General features: G+C 34.7%; 7 protein-coding genes across 16 annotated transcripts; 2 read left to right on the top strand and 5 right to left on the bottom strand.

Annotated features, from left to right (window-relative positions):
* The first annotated feature begins 108 nt into the window (after positions 1-108).
* Positions 109-3,722, top strand: Pbp95 (proximal sequence element A Pbp95). Of its 4 annotated transcripts, none has more exons than XR_013494065.1 (3): positions 531-552; positions 632-3,512; positions 3,584-3,722. XR_013494065.1 is itself a non-coding variant. In XM_078180709.1 (3 exons), exons 2-3 carry the CDS (start codon positions 724-726, stop codon positions 3,343-3,345), a joined length of 2,538 nt encoding a protein of 845 aa, XP_078036835.1. In that variant the 5' UTR covers positions 533-552; positions 632-723; the 3' UTR covers positions 3,346-3,427. The 4 variants fall into 4 exon arrangements, 3 of the variants coding, with proteins under 3 accessions (XP_078036833.1, XP_078036835.1, XP_078036836.1); XM_078180709.1 differs by lacking the exon at positions 3,584-3,722 and having other exon boundaries at positions 533-552; positions 632-2,517; positions 2,602-3,427; XM_078180710.1 differs by lacking the exon at positions 3,584-3,722 and having other exon boundaries at positions 538-552; positions 632-847; positions 996-3,427.
* On the bottom strand, positions 3,555-7,206 carry LOC144469957 (lipase maturation factor 2). Its single transcript, XM_078180711.1, has 10 exons — positions 6,963-7,206; positions 6,592-6,775; positions 6,419-6,520; positions 6,125-6,318; positions 5,873-6,051; positions 5,553-5,802; positions 5,279-5,484; positions 4,949-5,189; positions 4,576-4,792; positions 3,555-4,486 (listed from the first exon to the last, which is right to left on the bottom strand). Exons 1-10 carry the CDS (start codon positions 7,054-7,056, stop codon positions 4,207-4,209), a joined length of 1,947 nt encoding a protein of 648 aa, XP_078036837.1. The 5' UTR covers positions 7,057-7,206; the 3' UTR covers positions 3,555-4,206.
* Positions 7,207-8,570: 1,364 nt separating this feature from the next.
* LOC144469702 (uncharacterized) lies at positions 8,571-16,504 on the top strand. The gene is made up of 9 exons (XM_078180235.1): positions 8,571-9,021; positions 9,242-9,412; positions 9,517-9,650; positions 9,749-9,893; positions 9,988-10,113; positions 10,222-10,439; positions 10,500-16,122; positions 16,211-16,272; positions 16,367-16,504. Exons 1-9 carry the CDS (start codon positions 8,979-8,981, stop codon positions 16,457-16,459), a joined length of 6,615 nt encoding a protein of 2,204 aa, XP_078036361.1. The 5' UTR covers positions 8,571-8,978; the 3' UTR covers positions 16,460-16,504.
* Ssb-c31a (single stranded-binding protein c31A) lies at positions 16,151-18,075 on the bottom strand. 5 transcript variants are annotated; one of them, XR_013494034.1, is made up of 5 exons: positions 17,806-17,955; positions 17,505-17,566; positions 17,129-17,351; positions 16,900-17,053; positions 16,151-16,819 (listed from the first exon to the last, which is right to left on the bottom strand). XR_013494034.1 is itself a non-coding variant. In XM_078180240.1 (4 exons), exons 2-4 carry the CDS (start codon positions 17,553-17,555, stop codon positions 16,971-16,973), a joined length of 357 nt encoding a protein of 118 aa, XP_078036366.1. In that variant the 5' UTR covers positions 17,556-17,569; positions 18,010-18,075; the 3' UTR covers positions 16,838-16,970. The 5 variants fall into 5 exon arrangements, 4 of the variants coding, with proteins under 4 accessions (XP_078036366.1, XP_078036367.1, XP_078036365.1 ...); XM_078180240.1 differs by lacking the exons at positions 16,151-16,819; positions 17,806-17,955 and adding an exon at positions 18,010-18,075 and having other exon boundaries at positions 16,838-17,053; positions 17,505-17,569; XM_078180241.1 differs by lacking the exons at positions 16,151-16,819; positions 17,806-17,955 and adding an exon at positions 18,010-18,069 and having other exon boundaries at positions 16,838-17,053.
* Positions 18,076-18,239: 164 nt separating this feature from the next.
* Cni (protein cornichon) lies at positions 18,240-19,548 on the bottom strand. The gene is made up of 4 exons (XM_078180238.1): positions 19,354-19,548; positions 19,145-19,213; positions 18,783-19,039; positions 18,240-18,710 (listed from the first exon to the last, which is right to left on the bottom strand). The coding sequence occupies exons 1-4, from the start codon at positions 19,432-19,434 to the stop codon at positions 18,686-18,688; spliced, it is 432 nt and encodes a 143-aa protein (XP_078036364.1). The 5' UTR covers positions 19,435-19,548; the 3' UTR covers positions 18,240-18,685.
* Positions 19,549-19,624: 76 nt separating this feature from the next.
* Positions 19,625-21,642, bottom strand: Spict (magnesium transporter spict). The gene is made up of 4 exons (XM_078180237.1): positions 21,226-21,642; positions 21,027-21,149; positions 20,801-20,943; positions 19,625-20,728 (listed from the first exon to the last, which is right to left on the bottom strand). The coding sequence occupies exons 1-4, from the start codon at positions 21,326-21,328 to the stop codon at positions 20,015-20,017; spliced, it is 1,083 nt and encodes a 360-aa protein (XP_078036363.1). The 5' UTR covers positions 21,329-21,642; the 3' UTR covers positions 19,625-20,014.
* A 326-nt stretch (positions 21,643-21,968) lies between these two features.
* Fy (fuzzy planar cell polarity protein-like protein) lies at positions 21,969-24,605 on the bottom strand. Of its 3 annotated transcripts, none has more exons than XM_078182013.1 (6): positions 23,865-24,605; positions 23,478-23,592; positions 22,997-23,389; positions 22,737-22,934; positions 22,457-22,656; positions 21,969-22,362 (listed from the first exon to the last, which is right to left on the bottom strand). In XM_078182013.1, the coding sequence occupies exons 2-6, from the start codon at positions 23,553-23,555 to the stop codon at positions 22,005-22,007; spliced, it is 1,227 nt and encodes a 408-aa protein (XP_078038139.1). In that variant the 5' UTR covers positions 23,556-23,592; positions 23,865-24,605; the 3' UTR covers positions 21,969-22,004. The 3 variants fall into 3 exon arrangements, with proteins under 3 accessions (XP_078038139.1, XP_078038140.1, XP_078038141.1); XM_078182014.1 differs by having other exon boundaries at positions 24,453-24,604; XM_078182015.1 differs by having other exon boundaries at positions 23,478-24,024; positions 24,453-24,602.
* Between the last annotated feature and the right edge of the window lie 3 nt (positions 24,606-24,608).

Below are 24,608 nucleotides of genomic sequence, written 5' to 3'. Positions count from 1 at the left end.
TTTCCGTTTAAATGTCAAAATCCAGTCATTACTGTACTGTTTCGGTTTTTTTCTTTTTCATTGTAAATTTACCTTTAAGCGTCAATTGTCAAGAAACAATAGATAACAAGTTTGAATTATTACAGGTTCATGTTTATTGTATGATCGTTTATTATGTTGCATTTTCGCAATATATGCTAAAGTAATCGATTGACAATTATGATAGTAGTTTTCGGGGAAACAATGCGAAAATGTAGCTTTCTTCAAAAATGTTTTCAAACATTATGTTTTTCTGTCATTTCTGATCATTTATAATTTCCAACTTTTTATTTAATTTTGCTACTACAATTCCTACTTTTATTGCGCGTAAATGCGATATTTTATTTTTAAATTAATTTTAATTCTACTTAATTACGTACTCTTGTCGCGATTGTTAAATATAATAAATTATATCACGATGCGCGTATACGTTTCGAGTGTTTCGACGAATGTTTAGCCTTTATGTATATGTATTTAAATTATGTTATATATGACATGTTTATACGTATATGATACGTATTTTCATGTGTATAGGTACGTTTGCATACGAATTTGTATATGAATAGATATGTATACGTATTGTACATTTGTATAGATGCATAGCTGTTTGTAGCTGATGGCTGCGTCTCGCTGGGTGCAACTGATGACTGCGTCTGGATGCGTGCAGCTGCCTGTCTTGCTTTTCGTAAAAGATTTACTTGATTAATGATGGACAATCTAATGAACGATGATGATTTGGTGGAAATCTTTTCAAATAATACATCTCCCAAACAAAAAACTGAACAAAATTCTCCATGCATTTCTACAGTGGAAAAACGAGTAATGATCGGTAAGTCGCAAGTGTTTTCAAAAGATTCTACGTGTCAAGGGAAATCTGAATATCAGGAGGAAACTATGCTTTCGGAACCTGATATCGACGATTGCAATAATTTATTGAATTACAACAAACAAATCATTTCTTCTTTGCTTGATTTAAGAAAACAGATAACCTATGCTCTTAAACAATGTGAGAAGAAATTGACAGTAATAGACTCGAATCTTGAAAGATATGTAACTGGAGATACAAGAGCTTTGATTTGCAATGCCGGTATGCCTTATTTTAAGGATAGAAATCATTTTTTTGCTCCGAATAACGATGATGAAATATTAAAAGAACATCGTAAAGAATTACAACTCAGGAATCTTCCTAAAGTGATTGCTTGGACATCCAAGGAAAGGAACGATTTGCTTGTAGCAATACAGACAGAAGTTAAAACTGTTCCTAATAAGATTTATAATGTCAAGCTAGATGAATCAACGCGTAAACCTCATTGGGAACTGAATAAAAATGGAAAAATTAAAAAGAAATTGTTGGCCATAAACCAAGAAAATCTGATTGTCCCATTGAATGAAGCTAGTCTTGATTGGTTTAAGATATCGTCTGTTTATTTAGACGATTTATACTCACCATTTGATTGTCGAATCATGTGGGAAGTTTTTCTTCACCCTCGAAATAATAAACTTAGCTGGACAAAGTCAGAAGATGCTGAATTAAAAGAAATTACAAAGAATTATAAGTTTCAGAACTGGGACAAAATTGCGATAGAGTTAGATACAAATCGTTCTGCTTACCAGTGTTTCATCAGATATAATACAATAAGGAAATTTCCTAAAACAAAAAATTGCATATGGCTGCGTAGCGAGGACAATAGACTTCTAAAGTTGGTGAAAATATTTAAAATTGGTGACTTCATTCCATGGGGCGAAGTAGCCACTTGGATGAAAGGTAGAACCAAACAACAAGTGTATTTCCGTTGGAATTATAGTTTAGCACCGCACTTGATCAAAGGCAGATTCAGTCAATTGGAGGATAATCTTTTAAAAGATGCGGTCAGTAAGTGTGGCACAAATTTTGCTAAAATATCAGCTGCATTGATGCCCCATAGATCAACAATTCAACTACATGATCGTTATCAAACGTTGACTAACAGCAAAGTAGAGAATTGGAATGTATGGTCATTGGAGGAAGATTTGAAGCTATCGAGACTTTTTGATCGTTTTGGTCCAAATTGGTCTAAAATATCTAGCATAATTACGTGTAAAACAAGGACACAATTAAGACATCGACACAACTCAATAGAAAAGTATCTTAACAAAGGTAGATCTATTTATGATTTGCATCCTGATCACTCGGTTAATGTACTAGATCCAGAGAAGCAGAATGAAAAATTAGATCAACTCCTGCATAACTGCAAGAACGACTTTGATAAGGAATTGCTTAAATATTTCCATAAAGAAATTAAAACAGAAATATCATTAGATCGCAAACCGTTTTATGGATCAGTTACATCTGAGTCCAATACAAGATCATTGTATGATATTTTACAGGAACTAAATGCTGAACTTCGTATAACCGACGATGCAATTAACAATTCATTGCTACACAGTAGACACAAACAGCTTCTATATTCATTGAAGGACTATATAGATATGAGAAATAACAAGAGGAGGCATTGTATGGTACTAGATAAATGTAGCTCTTTTATGTTTGGTTCAAACAATATAAAAGAAGATTATGACAATGCATTATCATGTTTTTTTCAGCCCAAAATAAACTACGAATCTCCAAATGAAACAAAATGTATAGACTATCACGAAGACACAAAAAAAACCTTCTTAGACGAGCCAACGATGGTTATTGATACCCCGGATGTTGTGATTTCTCATATTGGCGGCTGGGAACAGGAATTAGAATTTAAGAAACTCGCTCGTCTGCTTGTACAGAATAACAGTTTAGGAAATAAACGATTCACAAACTCGGACACCAACATCGAGAATAGCAGTAATAGAAAGAAATTACGCTTCGCCGAATCAGGAAAAGTAATATCAACCGTTCGTTTAAAAGATTCAAAAGGCAACGACAATGCTTTGTTCAAACGAAGCGATGATCGCAGCTCTATAAATTTATCAACGTCGCAAAGCAAAGATGCGATGATAAATACTACATCTGCTTCCACTGCGAAGTCATCAGAAGATCAATCTGTACCTGCAATTGAAACCACGCACGCAACTTTACTTAGTTTGCAACGATTACTAAGGCTGAAATCCTTCAACGAAAAATACAATGATTCACCGAAATTTCTCAGAATATCAAACAGATGTCAACGGTCGTTTAGTTTATTGGAAACGCGTTTAGAAAAATTATTTAAATATCCGATCGGTCTGTCGAAGATCCCATTACCCGACGTATATGTTATAGATAGTTCTCCATGCAATGATGTTAGATCGAAGAAAAGAAATTCTAAATCGACAGAGATAAAAACCTCGTATAAAATAAAAAAGTTATAAACATTCGGCAAAAGTAAATAAGATTCAGTACCAAGAATTTACAATTACGAATGAATATAATATGGAGATGTGGGAGCCAAAGTTTAGTTTTCAAGTAAAAAACTGAAACAAGTGAAAATGATTCGTGTAATTCAAATAAACGCTTGTGAGATTTTAGTAATTTAAACGTATGTGTCATGTAGGGAACAAATGAAGTATTTAAATAAGTGTTTTTCATTAATTCTGTATTGATTTTCAGTACAGGTAACTTATACTTACAATCTTAAGAATAACAATAATCCTATTAATAATTAGTAATTCCGATAAGTGAGTAATATCTGTTGATGCAACAATATGTTGTTCAAAGACTGGAAGAAACGGTACAAGAGTATGCAGAGTTTCTTTTCCTTTGGCGAAACAATTTGGAACTCGTAAATGGTGTACCAACAATACTGAATAAACACACGCGCTACAATAGTTTAAAAATTCTACAATTTGTACAAAAATCACGAAAATGTAAAAAGAATAAGTTCGATAGATACAGGTAAGTGATGTGTAATCTCTTTACTTCAGTCTAAACATTCGTTTCATCGACAGTTAGTATAAAATGTACGCATGAGCTTTAGTATATTATACGTATATACATATTGTATGAATAATTTCGTAATAGCTTTTTTACACAAGTATTAATTGCAACAAGCTCGAGAACAAAATATTGCGTATTCGTAAAAGTAAAGAATGATAATCTAAGTACATCATTAGAACAGTGTTTACTCGCCGTACGAACTGTGCGTTCTATTGATTGTACAGGATTTGTTGTCGCTAATTGTCATCTTTGTTGCTTGAAGCAGCTTTGCAATTTAAAAACTTACTTGAATGTAATTACTTTTTCTTCAGAGTTGAAGTATTATAGCTGGTTATAATGATTGCACAACCTGCGGTGTAAACACCCCATAATAGAAGACTAGCCTCAATTTTACAAATTATAGATCTGATACTGTCGAGAAGCAGTTTCAATGGTTCGTTAGTCGTCTTGAAAGGTGGTTTGTCTTGAATAATTTTCATGCGTGTGAGATACTCGATAAGAGGCGGGTGGTCACGACTAAATATCGGAAAATATTCCTCTATTTTTTCTCTCGTCCACCAAGCTTGTTTGTTCCATCTAAACAAATACGAAAAACAAAAGTAAATCAATTCCTGTTCCTGCCATAAGTATATTTACATATGTGTAAAGATTAGAAATATGCTTACTGTTGGCTCCACGGAGTGTAATGATAACGATAAAGACTAGCTTTAATGTATTTCGGCGGCTTGTCGCGGAACGGATTCTCTACATTATTCATCAAAGCTAATACTTCCGGTTGACCATTCAAGAGACGATAGGCCAACGACATAAGCCATGGATTTTGGTGATAGGTGCCCAATGCAGCGAACCACATTTGCCAATCGAGACGCGGCTGATGAGGAGCTGGATATTACGACATTTTAATTAATATTAACTGTAAGTTAGAACTACATCTTCTTAAAAAATATTCTAGCAGATAAAATAATGAATAAATAGTATAAAGAAACTATTTATAGAAACGTAAAGCGGGAACCTGAATAGCAACAATGATTGACTTACCGACGAATGGCAACGAATTATTCACGTTCCCTGGTTTGTATAAAAATTCGTACTCTTTCCATGGCCCTTCAATGGTATTGCTTCCTTCGATGATCACTTCCCGTCTGCCATCTGCGCCTGTCATACGTCTGAATAAACCGTAACTGTTTACCAAACGAAGGTGTTCGACTTTTCCTTGAATTTGCTTTAACCGGGTTGGTATCGTCGCGTTGTGAGATGGATGCAATGTAGCATATGGTACCTAAGGAAACGACATCTCTCGTTTTGTTTTCTCTTTCACTTTCTTTCCTGGTATGCTTAAGCATTTAACAATCTAGTCTAGACACTTACAATGCTCAAAGCGAACATGGAGCAAACTGCTGCCGTATATAGACCCGTAATCAAGGTCGTGGTTATTTTGTTCCGTATACCTTTCACAGTAATCAAAGAATTCATTATAGCATCTGCAATTGTTAAGCTAAGTGATGCTACTCCTATGTAAATAGATACTGGAATTGCCCGTGAAAAGACGTAATCAAATTGTTCCTGCGTGAACACTGAAAAACAAAATAAAATGTTAGAATCGCCAGTACCAGTGAAAAACAATTAATAAGTGGGTACATACTTATGTTGCTCTGTATCGTCCAATTTTTCATAAACTCGAGACCGTAATACACGTATGTTTCATACAATATACCTGCATAAACTAGAATACACAATATCGTCGACAGATATTTCACAAGTTTGTGTGAATCGTTTTTCGATTTTCTTTTGTAAAAAAATTGATCATCTAATAATGAAATACATAAACAAATGGTTAAAAAGTTAAAGAAGTTGTAGTTTCCTGTCGCTATGATATTTATTTGAAGAAACATCTGAAATCGGAATAATGAATAAATCAGAGATGATCAATGTTATTATAGTTACATTTATAGTTATAGTTACCTGTGTATAAAAGGCTGTTATCCTCACTTTTCTATTCGGGAAGAAAAACAGAAATGGAATAACAAGTTCAAAAATATTTACAAAAACAGTGGTTAGGCGTAAGAACCAAGTTGGCAGGTGATGTGCATACCATGCCAATGGAGTGGGTATACATTGCGATTCAAAGTGTACGCTCAGAGCTGAAACAGATATGTATACATTAGCTTCTTTGCACGGATCTTTTAAGTCTTAACTGTATCTAATCAAGCATACCATCTAATTTCCACCATATTGGACAACCAGAAGTAAGTTTCACTACACCACTGGAAAACATTAGACGGAAGAGTAACCAACGTATAGTCCAAAATGATATAGTGTCACTAGGTTTATTTACTTTTCCATGGTGTGAATACCAAAATGGTGCTACTAATATACATAGAAATCCTGCTTCTAGCAGAAGCACATCCCTTAAATGTACATAAAAAGATATATAGTATTTTTTTTAATTGCTAAATTATAACAATGTATCAAAGGTATTTTGAATTATAAGTAATATTAAATACATACCATTGAAACCACATAAATGTCTGCCCAACTTGATACAAAGAATAATATAATAACCAAAGTAATGCGAACACCAATGTGATACAAAATTTCTGTGAAATAAACCTGTAATGAGAATAGAATTTTTATTATATTTTATTTGCGTGGCTAATAAACTAAATCATGAATACACTTACCCGATGAATGAAAGAACAACTCCAGAAAGAGCTAACACATCCAACATATATTCCAAATTTAGTCCAAGGTACGGTGCAAGCCAAACCAATGTTGGTTTTTGTTTCAATTTATGTAATAAAGGAGTTCGACTTTTTAGATCTAACTGAGTCCGTACCGGTAGAATCCCATTGTCACCGTACAATCCTTTATCAATGATAAACAAATACAAATATTAATAAATACGACCATATCAATTTATTTAAGAAGCCTTTTTCTTTTATGTTCGTTGTATTTCGTGAAGCAAATTTTCTAAATTAAGCGAAAACCGAATAGATAAGGTTATTCGATTATAACAAAAAAATGAAGGGAAAGAAAATTTTTCGAAGCTCACCTGGAATTTGTATGTAAAAGCTAAGATTCGCAAATAGGTATATAACACATATTCCGCGTAAAAATAAATTACGCGTGTACCGAACTTGCGTCATTTTGTAAACACCCTGTATTTGTGTGAATATATTTTCTATTCTCTTGAAGAGATTTCAGCTTTGAAGCGTGAGAAATGATAGGACATGTAGAATATAGCACGGTGAGAAAACGATACGTCCATGTATTGTATTTGTGTAGGTGCACATGTATGCATGCATACACAGTTACTCTGTGCGCACCATCTATTCGAGTTTTACAATTAACAGTTAGATGCGTATACATATGTATGTATAACAAGGTGTACGAAAATTATACATACTCCGGAGAATGAGAGATTCCTGATACCATTTCAAGTAATCTTTTCCTTTGCCGAAATGCAATCCGCGGCTTTGTTAACGAGTTATTAATGAAAAAACAGTAGCCAATGAGACACGGGCGCGCGAATTTTCAACGTGCTGCAATGAAGTCCAGTCAACGAACTGAACCATGCTTCGCTCTGGGGTGCGACGGAATTTCATTTAGAAATACATAAAATTATGTTCATTTATGTTTATTTTTTATGTTGGTGCCGCAATAAAATCATTGAACAGAGATGTTCTATTACAATTATTAATTATTATTCACATATAAACAAAATCTACTGTGCAATAGATCTACACATACCTATAAAACATTTTATTTTATCATTGTATGTACAAAAAGAACACTAAATAAGCAACAAATACTATTTCAATCTTAAGTATGCTGCACTGTTTTCATTTCGGTATATTGTTGTTCCATTTCCTCAAGTTGTTGCAACCGCTTGGTCTTATTGAAGTTTTCTATAAACGTTAAAAATTCTTTGTGCCTCTTCTCATCTGTAGGTAAATGGCTTTCTTTCTCCTCATACAGCCACTCTTCCATATTGTGAACACGATTAGCGTAATGAAAGACGCCTACTGGAAATAAAATATATAATACCATTCGTCCAATTTCCATTTGCCAGTTCCCCATTGTTTGTGAGTCTGTAAACAAAATAGCGTCATGTAATAATAAATAGGTTCTGAGGTCAAGATATTTCCTGATTATCATCATCAAAGGATATATTTGAAACAGTCATTTCTCAAAGTGCTATATGCGATGTTTACTAACACGTATTTATTCAAAAGTTTACACGATTTTGTCAAGGAAAAAATGATTTTGAAAGTTACGAACATATTAAAATAACCTGAATAAATTGTACTCAACGACAATACACTTTATATACAATATGTGTATTTATGTATTTATGTATGTAGTATCTAGTTTGCAACTCGATACCCCAACGAATGAACAATAAAAGACACGGTCAAAACCACAAAATAAATACACATTTAACAGAATGTGTACATACATGAATAACGAAAATAGTAGAAAAGCGAATAGTGGTGCCGTTTGTGGCGGTAGCGGCAACAGCTTGCAATCCCAACTAAATCTTTGTTATATATACATATGTAGACAAAATCAAGAAGCTTTTCTCAACCTTTAGACAGCGCCAATTAGTAAATGGCAAAACGCTCGAACTGTTAACTGGAATCAACTGTCGGTAATTTTGTTTACCAATTTCAGCGTTTCACCGCTATACTAATTGGCGCTGTACGAACCCTGAACATAGCTCTTGACTTCCACTTGCAATAAGAACCACTACCGCCTCTATTGCCCAGCCAGTGTAATTTTACGCGCTATGTTCTCCATGAATGTTCTACGATGGCTTATAACATAACTTGCTATCGTACATGCGCGTGTGTTGTATATATATGTATGCATTTGGCCGGTTGAAAAAAATGGGCGCTTGGAAGGGGAAAGCAGCGCGTCAAACGCGTGGGGGTGCCTCGTTTTCGTTTCCCGCGGACATACAGATTGTTCAAGATTACTCGATGCATCATATTCTTGTAAGCGTCCATGCACTTGCCCGGTTGTATTGTTTACTCGGTAAAGGTATCCGACTTTGAAACGAAACAGTATGGAAACATTATTGCCGTCGGAAGTGGCACGACTTGTTCTTGGTAAAGACTTTATGCGACAATGTCGCAAAACAATTTCTAACGATAACCTGCTTTTATGGCGGAAACTTAAATGTTTTCCGAATGCAACGCATCGATATAATCTATCGAGATAATAGCATTTAAAATATATTACGATTTCAACGTAATAATTTCAGCAACAAGTTGGATAAGCTTTAAGTTATCCCATCCTTTTCAAATATTAATATTCTGTTGATTTTAGGATACCTTGAAGATGAAAAATGTGTGGAAGCTGCCAAAACCTTTTTAGAGACATCGCCGCACTTACAAGAATGTCGTACAGTACTATCCAAGGGAAGACGATTCAGCACCAAAGTAGGTGGATTGACATTAACGGATGTCATAGAAAAGTTCGTTGCAATCACCACAGCAAGTAAGTTGGTCGGATTTGAATGCTTGCAATGTATTTACAAATGCAACTGTATATTTGTTTGCTCAGCATTCGATTGGTTTGAAAATCTTCTTACGTTTATGCAGTTCAAGAGCGCCTCAGCAAAATTGCAGATTGCGAACAGTTAAGACATTGTGGGGACTCAGTGGAGCAATTAAAGTTTCTTGTTGAAGAAACACGTGGTCAGCGATTTGTAGTTAATATTAATGTTCCTTCACAGGTAAGTAGATTGTAATTGTTTGCTGCTATAATGATAGAACAATATCAGTACTAATTCAAATTGGTATATTCAAATGTGTAATCATAAAATGTTTACAGGCTAATGCCCAAATAAGTAATGGATCTCCAATAATATCCAGTAACGTTCGTAAAAGACGTCACAGCAACAGCGATCGTGAACGATGCAAGCGTTTGAAATTAGTATCAAACGCGTCTCAGCAGTCGGAATTTCCAGTTTCTATAGGTTTGCTCGTTCGTCTCGATAAATTTCCACCATCGAATTTTCACTCGTTACTAGTTACTCATTCACAGATTATTATTCTCTAATGTAACGATAGGTTCCGACAGCGTAGAAGCAACGCTATTAGAAAGTTTACCAGGTCATGCTGTCACGTCGTGTCGATCCAAGTATGATGCTTGCACAAAGGGAGAAGATCACAATGCGTGTCAACAAAAATACCGAGGTAGTCGGCTACGCTAAAATTTCCATTGATTAAGGATATGAGAGCTGACAACTATCTATATATAAATATATATCTGTATATATACCATTTGAATGTCTAATGACCCAGATGCCGATCAAGATGATAAAAACGTGGAAACGGATGGTCTTGGTGACAATACATTCAAAGATGTCAACATAGGAAATTTTTGTATGTTTGAAAAATGTAGCGCGGCTACGAGTACAGAAGAGTTATTGAGTTATTCGTGCGCAGAAGTTCAAACCACTCCGTATGATACACACGAATCCGAATCAGAAACCAATGATGAACCTATAGAAAATCTAAGTGTAAGTATCATATTAAAATCTAACTACTTTCAATAATCGAACAACCTTTCATTCTCGCAGTTACTGACAAAAGAGCTTTTAAATCGTACCGAATTACAAGAACGTATAGCGGAAAATATTAATAAAGCTATACTACCAACAGATACATCTGCGAAAGACGAAATTCTGAATGATACGATCAACAGCGAAGTAAACTCCTCTATCGTGTTCGAGTTGAATAATGCAATTAAATCTATAGTCGAGGCAACGGAATCTGATCCAATTTTTGAAAAATTTCTCGATGAAATAATTGGACCACACGTAGAAACCGACACAAGTCCAGACGAAGATATGGAGGTGAAACCAAACGCAAAACTTTCAAATGACACCCGAGAAAAGCAACCTGAAACGAATACGGCGGAACTAGAGACGACTTGGGTGGTAGAAAAACCATCAAATGAGACAGAAACGGAAGACGTTGTAGAAGTACCCTTGAAACATAGACTTCGCAGTTCATCAAGGCAGCAAAATGCTCGCATTGATGACGAACTACGCGATCAAGAGAAAGAACATAACGCCCTAGAGGATCAAAATGCTGCAGCAATTCTGAGTATAATAAACGCAAATATTGTCGGTAGTAAATCATCGGACGACAAGAAAAGCTCACATGTTGCGAAAGATGACGGACGTTTGGAAAACGAAAGCGAAAAGAAGTTGTCAATTGCTGAACAGTTGCCGAACAAGGACAAGGCTACCGAGATGAAATCGGTACGCACCGATACCGAAAAAGACTGTGGTAATGACAATAAAAATGGCAAGAGTAACGGCAATGGCAATAATAGCGACACAGTTGTCCACTGTAACGATGTCGAATCGAAAACGAGAAAACCGTCGGTGAAACGATCACGTGTCATAAAACCGAAACCCGAGACGGCAGTTAACAATACATCGAACGAACACAAACCCGATGAAGATATAATGACAATGCCAATGTTAATAGTATGCTCAAGGCAGGAGCAGCCTCAAAACGTGCTTGCCACAAGTGCTAATGTAACGTCTATTGGCTCGCGCTTTGTTCCTATTATGCCTAAAGATACGACAACTAAAAATGGTAAAGATTTGGTGGAAACGTTGTATTTGAAAACTGTGAACGTAGCTCAAAAAGCACCAATTTTCAACACTTACAACGAGCCGAAGAATTTAATTGTTTGCGCGAACGCAGCTTTACAAACATGTCAGAGGGGATTTGTTAAACTGAACTGTACACCGAAAGGCACACCTAGAACCATTGATAATTTGATCGCAAATCCTGACGTGTTAAGTAGTAGCAACAATAACGCCGAAATTGCAACTACTAATAAATGTATCGGTGAGGAATCGATTACTCTTTATGGGAGTGAAAACAGCGCAAAAACTCTACTGGATAGTGCGAATTTGCCCACGATAAACTTAGAAGACAGTATCAGTTTGTCGGGTACAGAGTTGTCTCCGTACATAAAGTTCAATTGCAATAAGAATAATCAGAATCAAAGCTTGTCGGATATCGATTTGACACCCATCATCCAAAATGTACAGACTGCTGACACGATACATGCAACCGCCGGCTTCGATGATCAACAACCTTCTACTTCCAGTTTGAAGACAACAGAACATGATATCATCAGCAAACGCACGCCCAGATCTTTGTTGAGAAGTAGATCGAAAAATCACAGATTAAGTTTATCGACACCTAGAAAGAGAAGCAATCACGTGAGAGCGCTTGATTTTAATACTCCGTCAAAGATGATGATTATGTCGAATAAATTAATCGAGAAGAACGAGAACACGCGTCTTTCACCTAGATCTGGGACAGCAAAACACCTTAAATCCGTACGTAGAACGTCTCTGTTTAGATCACCGCCTTTCTCCAGTCATGTTACAATGAGCACGCATAAACTGAAGAGTCCACTGAAACATTGCCGACTGACCTCTAAGCTTTCTATTGCAACGAAGGAACCCCAACCAGACTTTACTGATGGTTGGAATAAATGTAACGAAGTGGGCATAATTATCGACAACAAAGAAGACCTGTCGCAACAAACTGCAACGACCGTAGCGACTTCGGTTGAAACCAACATTAAAACTCGACCCAAGAAAACTACGAGCAATACTTGGGATGCAGATTTGCGAAAGTCTTTGCAAATCCCGATAGAAGAGTGCCGAAAGCCGCGAAAAGTTTCAAAAATACCAAAATTGCCAAAAATCAAAAGAGTCGAATCTACAAATGATAAAACAGTAACGTCACGAAAAGTTAAAAAAAAAGATACGCCACAGATTCTCAAAGAAGCTAGTCAAAGTAATCCTGTTTCAGATAACACAACTAATAGAATCATCACCTCGCCGGTCCATAATAATACTGATACTTGTTACGTTGTTGCGAAAAATGAAAACGATGCATTGCAACCAGCTAATCACGATGTTTTGCAGCACAACAATGACGATACTAAACTTGTTCACAAAGACACGGAAGAGCAACGCCAATCATCAAAAGCTGCAGAGGCAATTGTTGAACAGAAACCTATGAAAAAATATGCGCAGTTGAGAACATTGGAAACCAATTTGCATAAATGTAATACCAGTAAGAAGAAACAAAACTCGCCCGGGAATAACATGGAAGCGTCTTTGGATGCGTTGCAACAATGCTCAGACTTGGCAAAGGCTTCCGTGGATATCGCACAGCAGATGCTACAACAACAAATACCCAATTTAATGGCTCTGGAAACACCAAGAAAATTTCAGAACTCCGAGATACCACCGACGCCGAGATTACTCAGCCCCAGTAGTAACGCAACCTTATTTCCAAAAATTAACGAGGATTCCAACAAGATACGTAGTTTCATAAACACGCCGGAATTTCCGAGAACACCTTGCATAGCATTAACTCCGAAACACTCAAACGAAAGTATTACCGCAGAGGACGCAGAGAAAGAAGCATTTCACAGTTGTTCTCCATATTATAAACCTACGTCCGAGCAAGACGATCGTTTGGATAAATCGTCGAAGACATCTAAACTAGGGAATAATTTCGAGAATTCATCTACATTGGTGTCACAGGTTTCGATGCAGTCTGTATCGTCTTCTCATGACACCAAGAAATCGATCAACACCTATCAAACCTGTGTGTCGGCTAAATTGGAAATAACGCAATTCGAAGTGATCAAAGAGAATCTACCGAAAGAAGAAGCAGTGAAAGAATTTAAAATATCTCTGGCTGATTCGCCGAGTCGTTACGCGAAGTTCAAATCCGATTGTGCGAAGGATAAAGCTGTAAATATCGTTTTGGCGAAAGACAAACATCTACCACTCGAGGATGATAAAACAATCTTACACAAGGAAGAGTCAAACGACGATACAGCATCCGTCGCATCGTGTTCGTCCTCCTCTTCTTCCTCTTCTTCTTCGTCTTCTTCTTCTTCATCTTCCTCTTCATCTTCCTCTTCTTCGTCCTCGTTCTCTTCGTCGCCGACGTCTCTGCCTGCATTATCCTCGAAAACATTTAATTTGAATCGTTCGAAAACAACGGGTGCACCGGACAAATCGCCCGCCAACAAAAAGTGCAATAAACTTTCTAGTCAAACTTTGCACTCACAGGATTCGGAAACATTGATCACAGAAAATAATTCACCGAAATCAAAGGTGAAAAATGTGGATGTACCGTGTACGACTGATTCAAAACAAACTATGATCACCTTAAGAAAATGCGAGTCATCGCCGGCAAAAGTACTACCAATATTCAAGAACGATGAAGAATTGAAAAATGACATGAAAGAAACTCCTGCGAAAGATGATTCTCTGTTAGACGAAGCAAACATCTCGGAAACACCCAGCAGTTCGAAAGCAGGTATTGAACATCTGACCAATTTATCTTCAAAAATTTCAGAGTTCATAAGTTTGGAGGATCGGCAATTACCCAAAGCGAATCAAGATTTGCCTGTGGAAAAATGTACGATGAAAAAGTTGAAGCAAAAGCCTACGATAGTTGACATACAATGCCTAAAATCGAAAAAGGGTTCAAATTCAAATCCGTATCTTAGCCACAAGCTCTCGACTGAACCTGTTGCAAAATGTCCTAGTAGTAGCAAACTGGCAGTGGTATCGCAATTAGAAGCGAAGCGCCGACGTGTAATTGCCAAATTTCGAGAAATCTCCAAACCCAATTCATCTCGTGGTAAACTTCAGCAGTCGCGGATCCTTTTAAATGGTAAAAGGAATATCAATCCGCGGAAAGCATACAGTCAATATAAACGTTCGGGAAAGACCGGTGGACAGATTAAGGAGAACCAGGATAGGACATGCAAAGAAAACAAATCCGAAGAGTCCAATAATAATAATAACATTAACAATAGCGATGATAACGTTAATGGCAATACTATCATTGGTAATGATAACGGAAATTCTGCAGTTAACGATGGCGATAGCAAACAAAATTACTCGTCTGTGCAAGGTGTACTAAAAGTAGAAAGATGTAGTTTGGAATACTCAAAGAAACAAAACGAAACGACAAATTATAGCGGAGAAACAAGCATTGTGTGCAATGAAACCGTGACGTTGGAAACTGTAGAGTATTCGACTACCGAAACGATAAACACATTGGAAAATTTGACCGGTAAAAATGCGAACAATGTGGAAACTAGCAATGAAATTCGAGAGAAACAATTGGATTCGGCCGATTTTGAAGAGAAAAATGAAATTTGTAACGTGAGTCTTGCGGACAAGAAACAAATGGAAACAAAAACGATAGAATTAGAGTCAAGCAATACAGCTAATGATAATGATTCGCGAGAGATCAAGTCTGATCAGAATTCTTTAAGGAACGAAAATAATTCAACCAAGGGAACCACGCGTCAAACGAAGGAATATCCGAGCTGTCGCGCTGGTAAAGCAATTGGCATTTTAAAGTCTAAGGTGGATTTGGTGAAACGAGATTTGTTTAGCGACGAAGAAAACGAACAGAGAACTTCGGGTACTTCCAAGATTACGAATAGCAACGGAGAAAATGATATCGCTGTAGTGTCCACTAAAAGCGTTGAATCAGAAAATCCGAAAGAGTTGTCGCGCGTTCTTCAATGCCTGCAATTGATTCCTACTTGCAAGAACGAGCATGCAGGTGGGATCGTATCCACTATGCCGACTGCATTGACCTCAACGATTGCAACTACCGAATTCAGGCGCAAAAACAACCGTGGGACTGATCTAAATGCGTTGATGCCTAATTCGGTCGAGTATCGTTTCCAATATGATGACAATGCTCCATTTAGGAAGAGGAGACGTAGGTACAGTAGTCATGAGTTAGAGTTTGAAATCAACATTCAAACGAACGATCAAGGTCGAGACGAATGCGTCAAAGTAATGACCGCTACCCACTACGAAGAAATATTTAACATGTCTCCGAAATCGAGAAAACGATCGGGTAACAGAAAATCGCCTGTCAAGACTAATTTATTTCCCATCCAAGTCTACGAGTCTGTCGACAAACCACCTGTTACGTTAACAGTGGCAAATATCAATAGCAAGCCACTGGCCACGTCGTCTCCTGTAGACAAGGTGCCGAAACCTAAGGTGAAAAAGGTCACCGTAAAAAGTGTACACACGACAAATGAAAAAAATCTCGACGCTCAATCATATAACAGAAAAAAGACGAAAGTTGATAAAACTCGTGAAACTGGTATGTACAAAGGTTAATTACCACTTGCTTCATGTTACAGTAACTATTTATTTTATAATACATATAATAAATACAGCATCAATTTCAGATAACAATTATACCGCAAAAATTATCCGAAGAAAACTGCCAGAAGCAAGAGACACCAAACAGGTATAGAACAAATTATTTTCACACTTTTATCTTCTTTTAAATAACCATTTCTTCTGTTCGTAACACAGAAACAAACCACAGCTACCTGTTTCAGGTCGATAAACGGCAGTACACAACGGATCCGCAAACGCTATTGAACAATATAGACTTGGAGAAATTTTTAACGTCTGTTCACGGACCTGCATAACGATGTATTATAGACAATCTAGAAATGAGAGAATCCAAATGAGAGAGAACAAGAGTGTCAGCAAAAGTCTATCATCTAGCCATATATACAGCGGGCATTTAATACATTTTTTGAATTTGTTTCTTTTCTCCTATTTCGTGTTATCTTGTCCAGCTTTTACAGATCCTTTATTTCATCCTTCTTACAAGCTTTTTTTTAATGATTTGATATAGAAAGGAAGCGCAACACGTAGTTTGCCATTGTTAGAAAGTTCTCATGAAATTTTATTTCAAATTCAAATGAATTATCATAATCTTATGAAAAAAATAAAAAATGTCATTACAGCAAAGCTTTCTGTACATGTACAGGAAGTGAGACAGGCTGTAGAATAAATAGATATACAGAATTACAATCTTTTATTAAAAATATTGAGCCTTAACAGATATGGGGACTCTCTTTACCAAGTAGCTGTGCAAGTAGAAAACTGTATGAACGCATTTTGTTTTTGTTGATTGATGACACATCGTATCGTTTAGCCTTTGGATTTGACTACTTTGTCAACATCCTCCACTACTGATAGTAACTTTCGCCACTGAGTCATATTCAAACAGATACCTGCGCAAAATAATTCCCATATATTTTAAATCATAATGATTAACCGGATCAATGCATGTACAGTGTTCAACATACCTTTCTTCCCAGGTTTCATATTCGCATCCTTGTCAAAGTACATTTCTCGAATATCGACATATAGTTTTCCTTTAAAATCCCGCACACTAACTTGACGATTATTTCCGAGATCCCATGATGTATCTTCATTCTCCCGTGTTTCTTTTTCCACTTTCTTTGATGGCTTTGCCTCCTTATCATCGGACTCCTTACTCCTCTTCTGCTTCTTCTTTGGCTTTACATCCTTATGACCGAAATATATGTATTATATAAATAATTCGTGCAATGGAGTACAGCATATACTTTTACATTATTTCTAACAATAACAGATTTAATGTACGAAATACTATTCTTATGCAAGGTAGAAATTTTCTATTTGGATATTTATGTAAAGTACCTCCTCGCTGCTGTCCTCGTCGGTCGACACATATTCCTTTGATTTTGGCATTTTCTCGAAATCTGCTGAAGTAAATCGAACGTGTTGATATGATATAAGTTTTCCACGAGGTATTATAGAATTTTCACATATGAACGAACGTGGTTCTTTACAATGTGGTGACTGGTTTATAACCTTCTATGTAACAGTTACAATACCGAAAGCACTATGGATTTCAATTATACGCATGCGTATATTCAAATGTCGCTAAACATGTTCGATAAGCTCGTATGAATTGAAGTTTGTAATAATTATACTCAACCTCAAAAGTCCAAGGATAAATTCTGAAACCACCGGCTCAAAGATAACGTCCTCGATCTTACAGTGATAACGCGCCAAGAAAAACGGCTATCGTGATTATAAATTTTTCGGAAAATAGACTATAGCGCACCAGCCCGCATAGCGGCAAAAGCCCAAAACTAAAGCGCAGAAGAAAACTTTAAATTGTATGTAATAAAATATTTACCTGTTGCAACCGAAATAACACTTCTATCATGGATTGAAAAATTGCTTCAACCTTGTTAAAAGAAGACAAGAAATTAGACAAATTTTCATACTTTATACGGGCACCGATACACTATCACCGCGTAGCGGTGAAATTGCCAAACTAAAAAGTCTATCATGTTAGAAGCATAGTAAACGGGACTTACAGAAGGGATGAAACTCTTAAAAATTTTATTTAAAGATAATATGCCAGTGTGCACAAGCTATCCTCTAAAATAATCAAAGTGTATCTCATTCAGGCGCACAATATTTGAAAACATTAATTACTAAAGGGCTGTTCGTAGACACTGCTAACCTTGTCGCATAGTCGTTACATGGCGCCACCATTCACTTTTCTATGGCGCTTTCACTGTTTTGTTTTAAATTATTTCATTGCAGTATTTTTCTTTTTAGAATTTAGAGCATCGTTGACGCTTGATAAAATTTCATTGAAGACTTCTATATCTTCGGAATATTTTCTTCACGTGACCTTTAATATTTCAAGTCGAAGCATAATGTATTACATTATGAAATTGCAATGTAAGAAGATTATACCCTTTCTTAGTTAAGTTTATTTTCTATAAACGATTTACAGTTGTGAAGTATATTACACTAAAGATGTTTTGTTATATTTTAAAATATAGTAGAAAATAGAGTCCTCATTGAATCAATGAACTAAGCATGCTAAAAGAAAAGAAACAAAAGCACAAGTTTAGTCAGAAGTCTCTCAGTGGTTTAGAAGTTGATGGAACTCACCCATAGAAATAATAGAAAAATGATAGGAGATAAAATCCAAGTTTAATCCATCCTTCTCTTTGGTGTGCTGTAAGAACTTGAGCATTTAATATATTGGTAGGATCGTATAAACCTGGTTTAGACATTACTGGCCTGTGATAATATCTCCATAAATGATAAACAATTAATGGCATATTTAAGAGCAATGAAAACCATTGTCCACTAATTAGAAACAAAATATTGATGAGAATGTGTAAACCGTATTCTGGAATAACTAGCTGAAACGTAAATATATGATAAGCAAACCTTGTTCAGAATGCGTGTATACCGTTTCCAAACAGTGATAGTATTTGAAAATTGACAAAGAATATATTCAGTCTCACCGGATTTAAACTGTTACATTGTTCAATCGGATTTTTATAGCCAGTTTTTAATTCATCGAATGTAATGACCTGAAATATAAATATACAACCGATTTAGTAAAGAGACAACCGTTCGAATAGGTTAGAAATAATTCGTATCACTTGTTCGCACGCGACTCCGTCGAATACTATGTACGAACAAACATTGTTGTTAAATTTTGTACACGTACATGGAACATTGCAAAAAATATTAAAAAAGCATCAACAAGTAATGCCACAATATACGAAAAGGCGACTAAACTGAACGCCATTATGACCACGCATAACGTAGTACATATCAAGTAGTAATTCAGTACCGCGGTAAGGCAAATGACAAAAGATGTCGACTCATTAATGTAAAACAAATATTCAATTCCTCTGATTCATTGTATCCTGTTAATGTTGTATTTGTAATCATTCTGAATGTGTGCACAACAATAAGTGCTATTTTTAATTTTTTTACTTACATAAATAACTATGTTCTTCTAGGTTCGTATGAGTAGTACTCTTTTTATTATATGGAGTAATAAAGAAAACAAGTTATCTGCGCATAATATATATTTTTTTTATTATAATCCTGGTGTAGTATACAAATTGCACAATACTTTTTTTTACTTATTATAACTATACATTTCGTTCATAGTAGTCCATGTATGAGAAATAAAAATTTGTACAAAGAATACATATTATGTACAGATATAGGAACCTATGAATATAAACAAATGAAAACAGTAGATAACAGTCAATTGTTAAAGTGAAAAATATAAAATAAATACTATAAAGCTGATGATATTGTATGAAACAAATGTGTACCTATGAATATAATATCAAATTTGGTTTGAGTAAAGTTATTTAAGCACCGTATGTATGCTCCAATTCTGTTTCTAATCTTGTTATTAATCTTTCCTCATCTGCATTGTTCCATTGGGTGCTATTGTTTAGTAGTAACTCCCTTTTAGGTCTTAACATATGCTTGATATTACAGAAGTTTATATCTAATTCTGTAAATCCGTTTAATAAAAATATGGCAATAATCACAGTGAGAAAACCACAAAGACAACCCAAAATGTCTTCAATTCCCATATTTTCCCATTCTCTAAATAATATCGCAGACGCAATTATTACTAAAGTTGTAAAAATAACATAATAAATTGGTGTAACTATTGTAGTTTCGAACAGATCTAATGATCTATTCAAATAATTCATTTGTACGCTGATGCAAAGTATTACACTAAATAAAAACACCCATGTCAACCAGTTAGTGAAACCATTGTAATTAGTGGTAATGGTTTCTTTCAAAGCTAATCCTAAACCCTTACAGCTCATAACAGTTAATGAGCCAACAGATGAGCATAGACAGATGTATACCATAATATTTTGGTTTCCGTAAACTGGACCAAAATAAAAAATTGTTAACAGACTATACAACATTACTATCAGTATATAAATAATATAACCTGGATCTTTTAATTTTTCTACTAATTCGTTTAAAGTACTAATTTCTTCTTCTTTGGGAGAATGAAGTACGATCATTGTAGAACCTAATATGCATAAAAGACATCCAATCTGAAAGAAAAATATTTGTATGTATCCACGTTTAATTATATATCAGTATAATGTATGGTATTGCTTTTTTACCTTTCCAAATAAATTGAGTTTCTCATTTAAATATTTGGATGCTAATACTGCAGATATTAGAACGCTGAGTGCTCCCAATGGTGTAACCAAGGAAGCTGGTGCAAAAGCATAAGCAGCGAAGTTAGCCGCTTCTCCTATTGCCACTTTAATACAAGAATATAGTTTCAACATATTTTCTTCACATTGCTTTACGCACAATGAGGTCGAGAAAACATTTTTTACTTACTTGATAAGAGGCCAGCCCACCATAGCCATTCTTTCAAGTAACCGAAACCTCCAGACGAAGCACGTAGCCCACCACATCTTTGAAGACGGATCAGTGCTTTTTTCTTTATAATAAAACTGGCCCCTGGATGATCATCAAAATATAAAATGATTATAAAAAATTAATAACTTGTGGAAACTAGATCCATGATAACACTAACCTATAAAACCACTTGAACTGATTGCGAGTCCTAGTCCTACATAAAACTGTTTTGTGCTGTATGATTTTAAATCGAGCGCATGTTCCGTCAAACTGTTATCCATCTTTTATTATTGGTTAAAAAGTAACATGAAAGCGTATTAGATCTATTCGTTTTAAACTATGATTGTAACACATTTTAATACCTTATCGAAACATAGGTAATACATATATATGTGTTACATGTCAACTATTTTCTTATCTATACCTCTTTAACTAATATGCAGGGCTAAGTTATCATTCGAATTATAATTTGCAAACGTAGAAATATAAATATTCTATGTGCATATCCCTTAACAAGCTATCTCTCCCTAATACATTCTTTTCCAATTTGTAGAAAAAGGTTGTAATATACGCATAAGTACATATGTATACTTTGTGATCAATGAGACTTGTACGTTTACGACGGTAAACATATATATGCATTGTGTGTACATAACTATGTACATATATGCACACATATTATTACATATGTAGCGGGAAAGTTTGCCATCTGCTGGAGAACGGAGAGTTAGCCGCAAAATATAGTTTTATATTTGAATGATCAAAATTCCGACTTTCTAGCTATCCCTTTTTTTAATGAAATTTGTGCGTATATATATTTGTAGAATCTATATGAAATACATTAACGTTTTATTCATAAGAATAAAGTATAAAAGTTTATATGTAATGGAAGAAGAATTATACTAACACCATGAATCCAAGCATAATGTAAAAATGTTAAAAAACATATACTTTTATTTACCAAAAATTTTGCTTATCTGTAAGTAACATTTTCAATATCTTTTGACAGATTAATCTCATAGTATGAGTTGGTACTATAGAAGCATATAAAATACAAAGTATTTGATCATTATGTTTAACTGCATAACATTTGTGATACTCTGAACATAAATATATTTCTTTTGCAGTAACAAATTTCGAAGTATCTTTCTTTGCATCATCTTCACATTCTGAAGACAATATAAATGTTTCAACAGCTTGATGGTAAAAAGTTCTCAATATGTCCAATCTATGAGATCCACTAATTCTGGTATTAGCATATCGATCATTTTTACAGAGTACAAATTTTTGCACTTTATAATTCACGAGAAGAAATCTAAAAAGGAAAAAGGGAGTAAAAGTATATAATCGGTGTTCTTCCATAGATTTTCATCTAAATTATATATATAGAATGTGATTCAAAGTATTACCCAAGCGCCTCTGGATCCAAGTTTATCGATATCGGTAAATTCCTCGGGTAGCATAATTCGACGCTGTTTAAAATATCGATAGTATTTTTCCAACATTGTACAGCCAACCTCTCCACCTCTGATAATTCTGGATTTGGTCCACATAATGCTAAGACTTCTATATGGTTGATTAATGTAACAGACACTAATCGGAAAGCCACCTATGTTGCCTTTTGTGTTATATTTACAATTTGTTTGCAACAAAGCTGTTTTTTATACAATTCTTTGCAAGAATACTTACGTTTGGACTTTTATAAGGCAAAAATACTGGAATGTCACGCATTGTGCAAATATTTTCAATAGTGACAACAGTTATTAGTAACTTTCTTTCAATAGGATTCAAGGTCCACCATCCTTCTGTGGCAACTGCTAAGCAGCCATGTATTAAAATGCAACCATACATGGAATCTAAACATTCCATGTAGCCTTCTAGACAAGTCTTAAATATACCGTTTATTTAATATATAAGAAAATTACTATTTTATATAAAATTTCAATTACCTGAAGTACATTATTTTCTAGGCAAACAATACACTCTGTCATATTGATGATATCAATTTTTAAAGAAATTCCATCACCCGAATCAAGACATTGTAACAAATTATCAACAAGTGGACTACAAGAACGCATATCTCTCTTAAGTTTTTCTATGTTCTTTGCACTTTTTAATTCATCTATGCCAACAAATAAAATCATTGCCCCGAAAACAGCATCAAGAAATTCATTTAAAACGTATTTTGTAGTTCCATTTGCAATGACTATCAAAGTAATACTCTCATTGAATTCTTTCCACATGATGGTAGTATCTGGTAAATCAGTGTACATGAGCTTAATATCTTGAGATTTGAGGAACATATGGATACCATTCAATGATGCTATTTTAGAAAAGGTCATCTGCAAACAAACAAAATGAAATTCAAGGCAACTCTTGCACAAATTTTTTTATTATCATTATAACATTTTTTTTCTCAACTATTTTTACCGGATCTCCTTCTCCTTTTTGTCGGGAGAATAATGGAATTCCTCCAGAGGATGTTAAACACATAACATGGGCTACCATGGTGTAACATAGGTTGTATTCTATGTGAACTTGTTATCTAATAACAGGTATATAAGTTCATATAAAAGATTACAATATAAACTGTTACATAAACTGCATTGTTTCATACATAAAAATAAAATTAAAATTATGAATTTTTAAATTTAGCCTAAACTGTGAATTGAAATCTCAGTTGCAAGTTGATTATATTATAAATATAAAAGAAATTAATTTTTTATTTTGCATAAGTATATAAAAATGTATCATATGTGCTAAAACATTTCACATACAAGAACTGATAATATTTTAGTATTATTTAATGGTTTTTACATTATGAATCCATAATGTATACACAATACAAAATAAAGTGCATAATTCCGTAAAAATATAATTTTGCTCATTTCACTTATTAATTTAATTTCGCTAGTTTCTCGTTTGCTGTGTCTGTATTAGACTTATAAAATATGTCGTCCTCGAAGATTGAACGTAACTGAAAAATCAGTTGATTGGTTGGGTTGTTGTAACGGTAAAAATGAAGAAAAAAATGAGAACATTTTTCCGAGAGATTTAGATTTCTACATAGTATCTTATTTTCTTTTATTTCTTTCGTTCTGTTCGGTTCCAAAAGAATAATGTTACGACAGGAATGAACTTCGATGATCATGAAATAATTAAAGATGACAAAAGATATAAAGAAAATTGTTATCAGCAAAGCATAACCTTAAAAGAAAATTAGACTTGACTAAATATCTAATACAAATAGAAAATAGAAAATAGTTTGATTAACACATTAAACAAATACAGAAGAATAGAAAAGGGTTCCTATAATCTCGACGTCTATTTGATACAAAGAGCCAACTGTAGTTGTATATTATCGAAGAAATATGCTTATACGATTATTCTTTCGAATATGTATACCTTTTGAAAGATTAACTTTCACATATGTTATCAATCTCGAAATATGTACATATTGTATGTTAAAAATATTAGAAGATCAATTACAGAGAAGAATTTGTTTTTTCGCGCACAAGCTCTGTATACACCGCAAATTACGAAAAAGAGTGTCAAATCGGT

The sequence above is a fragment of the Augochlora pura genome, chromosome 5 (genome assembly GCF_028453695.1).
Source record: "Augochlora pura isolate Apur16 chromosome 5, APUR_v2.2.1, whole genome shotgun sequence".
Lineage (NCBI taxonomy): Eukaryota > Metazoa > Arthropoda > Insecta > Hymenoptera > Halictidae > Augochlora > Augochlora pura.
Note: the sequence above shows the minus strand (reverse complement) of the source record. Positions and strands in the feature narration are given on the sequence as shown.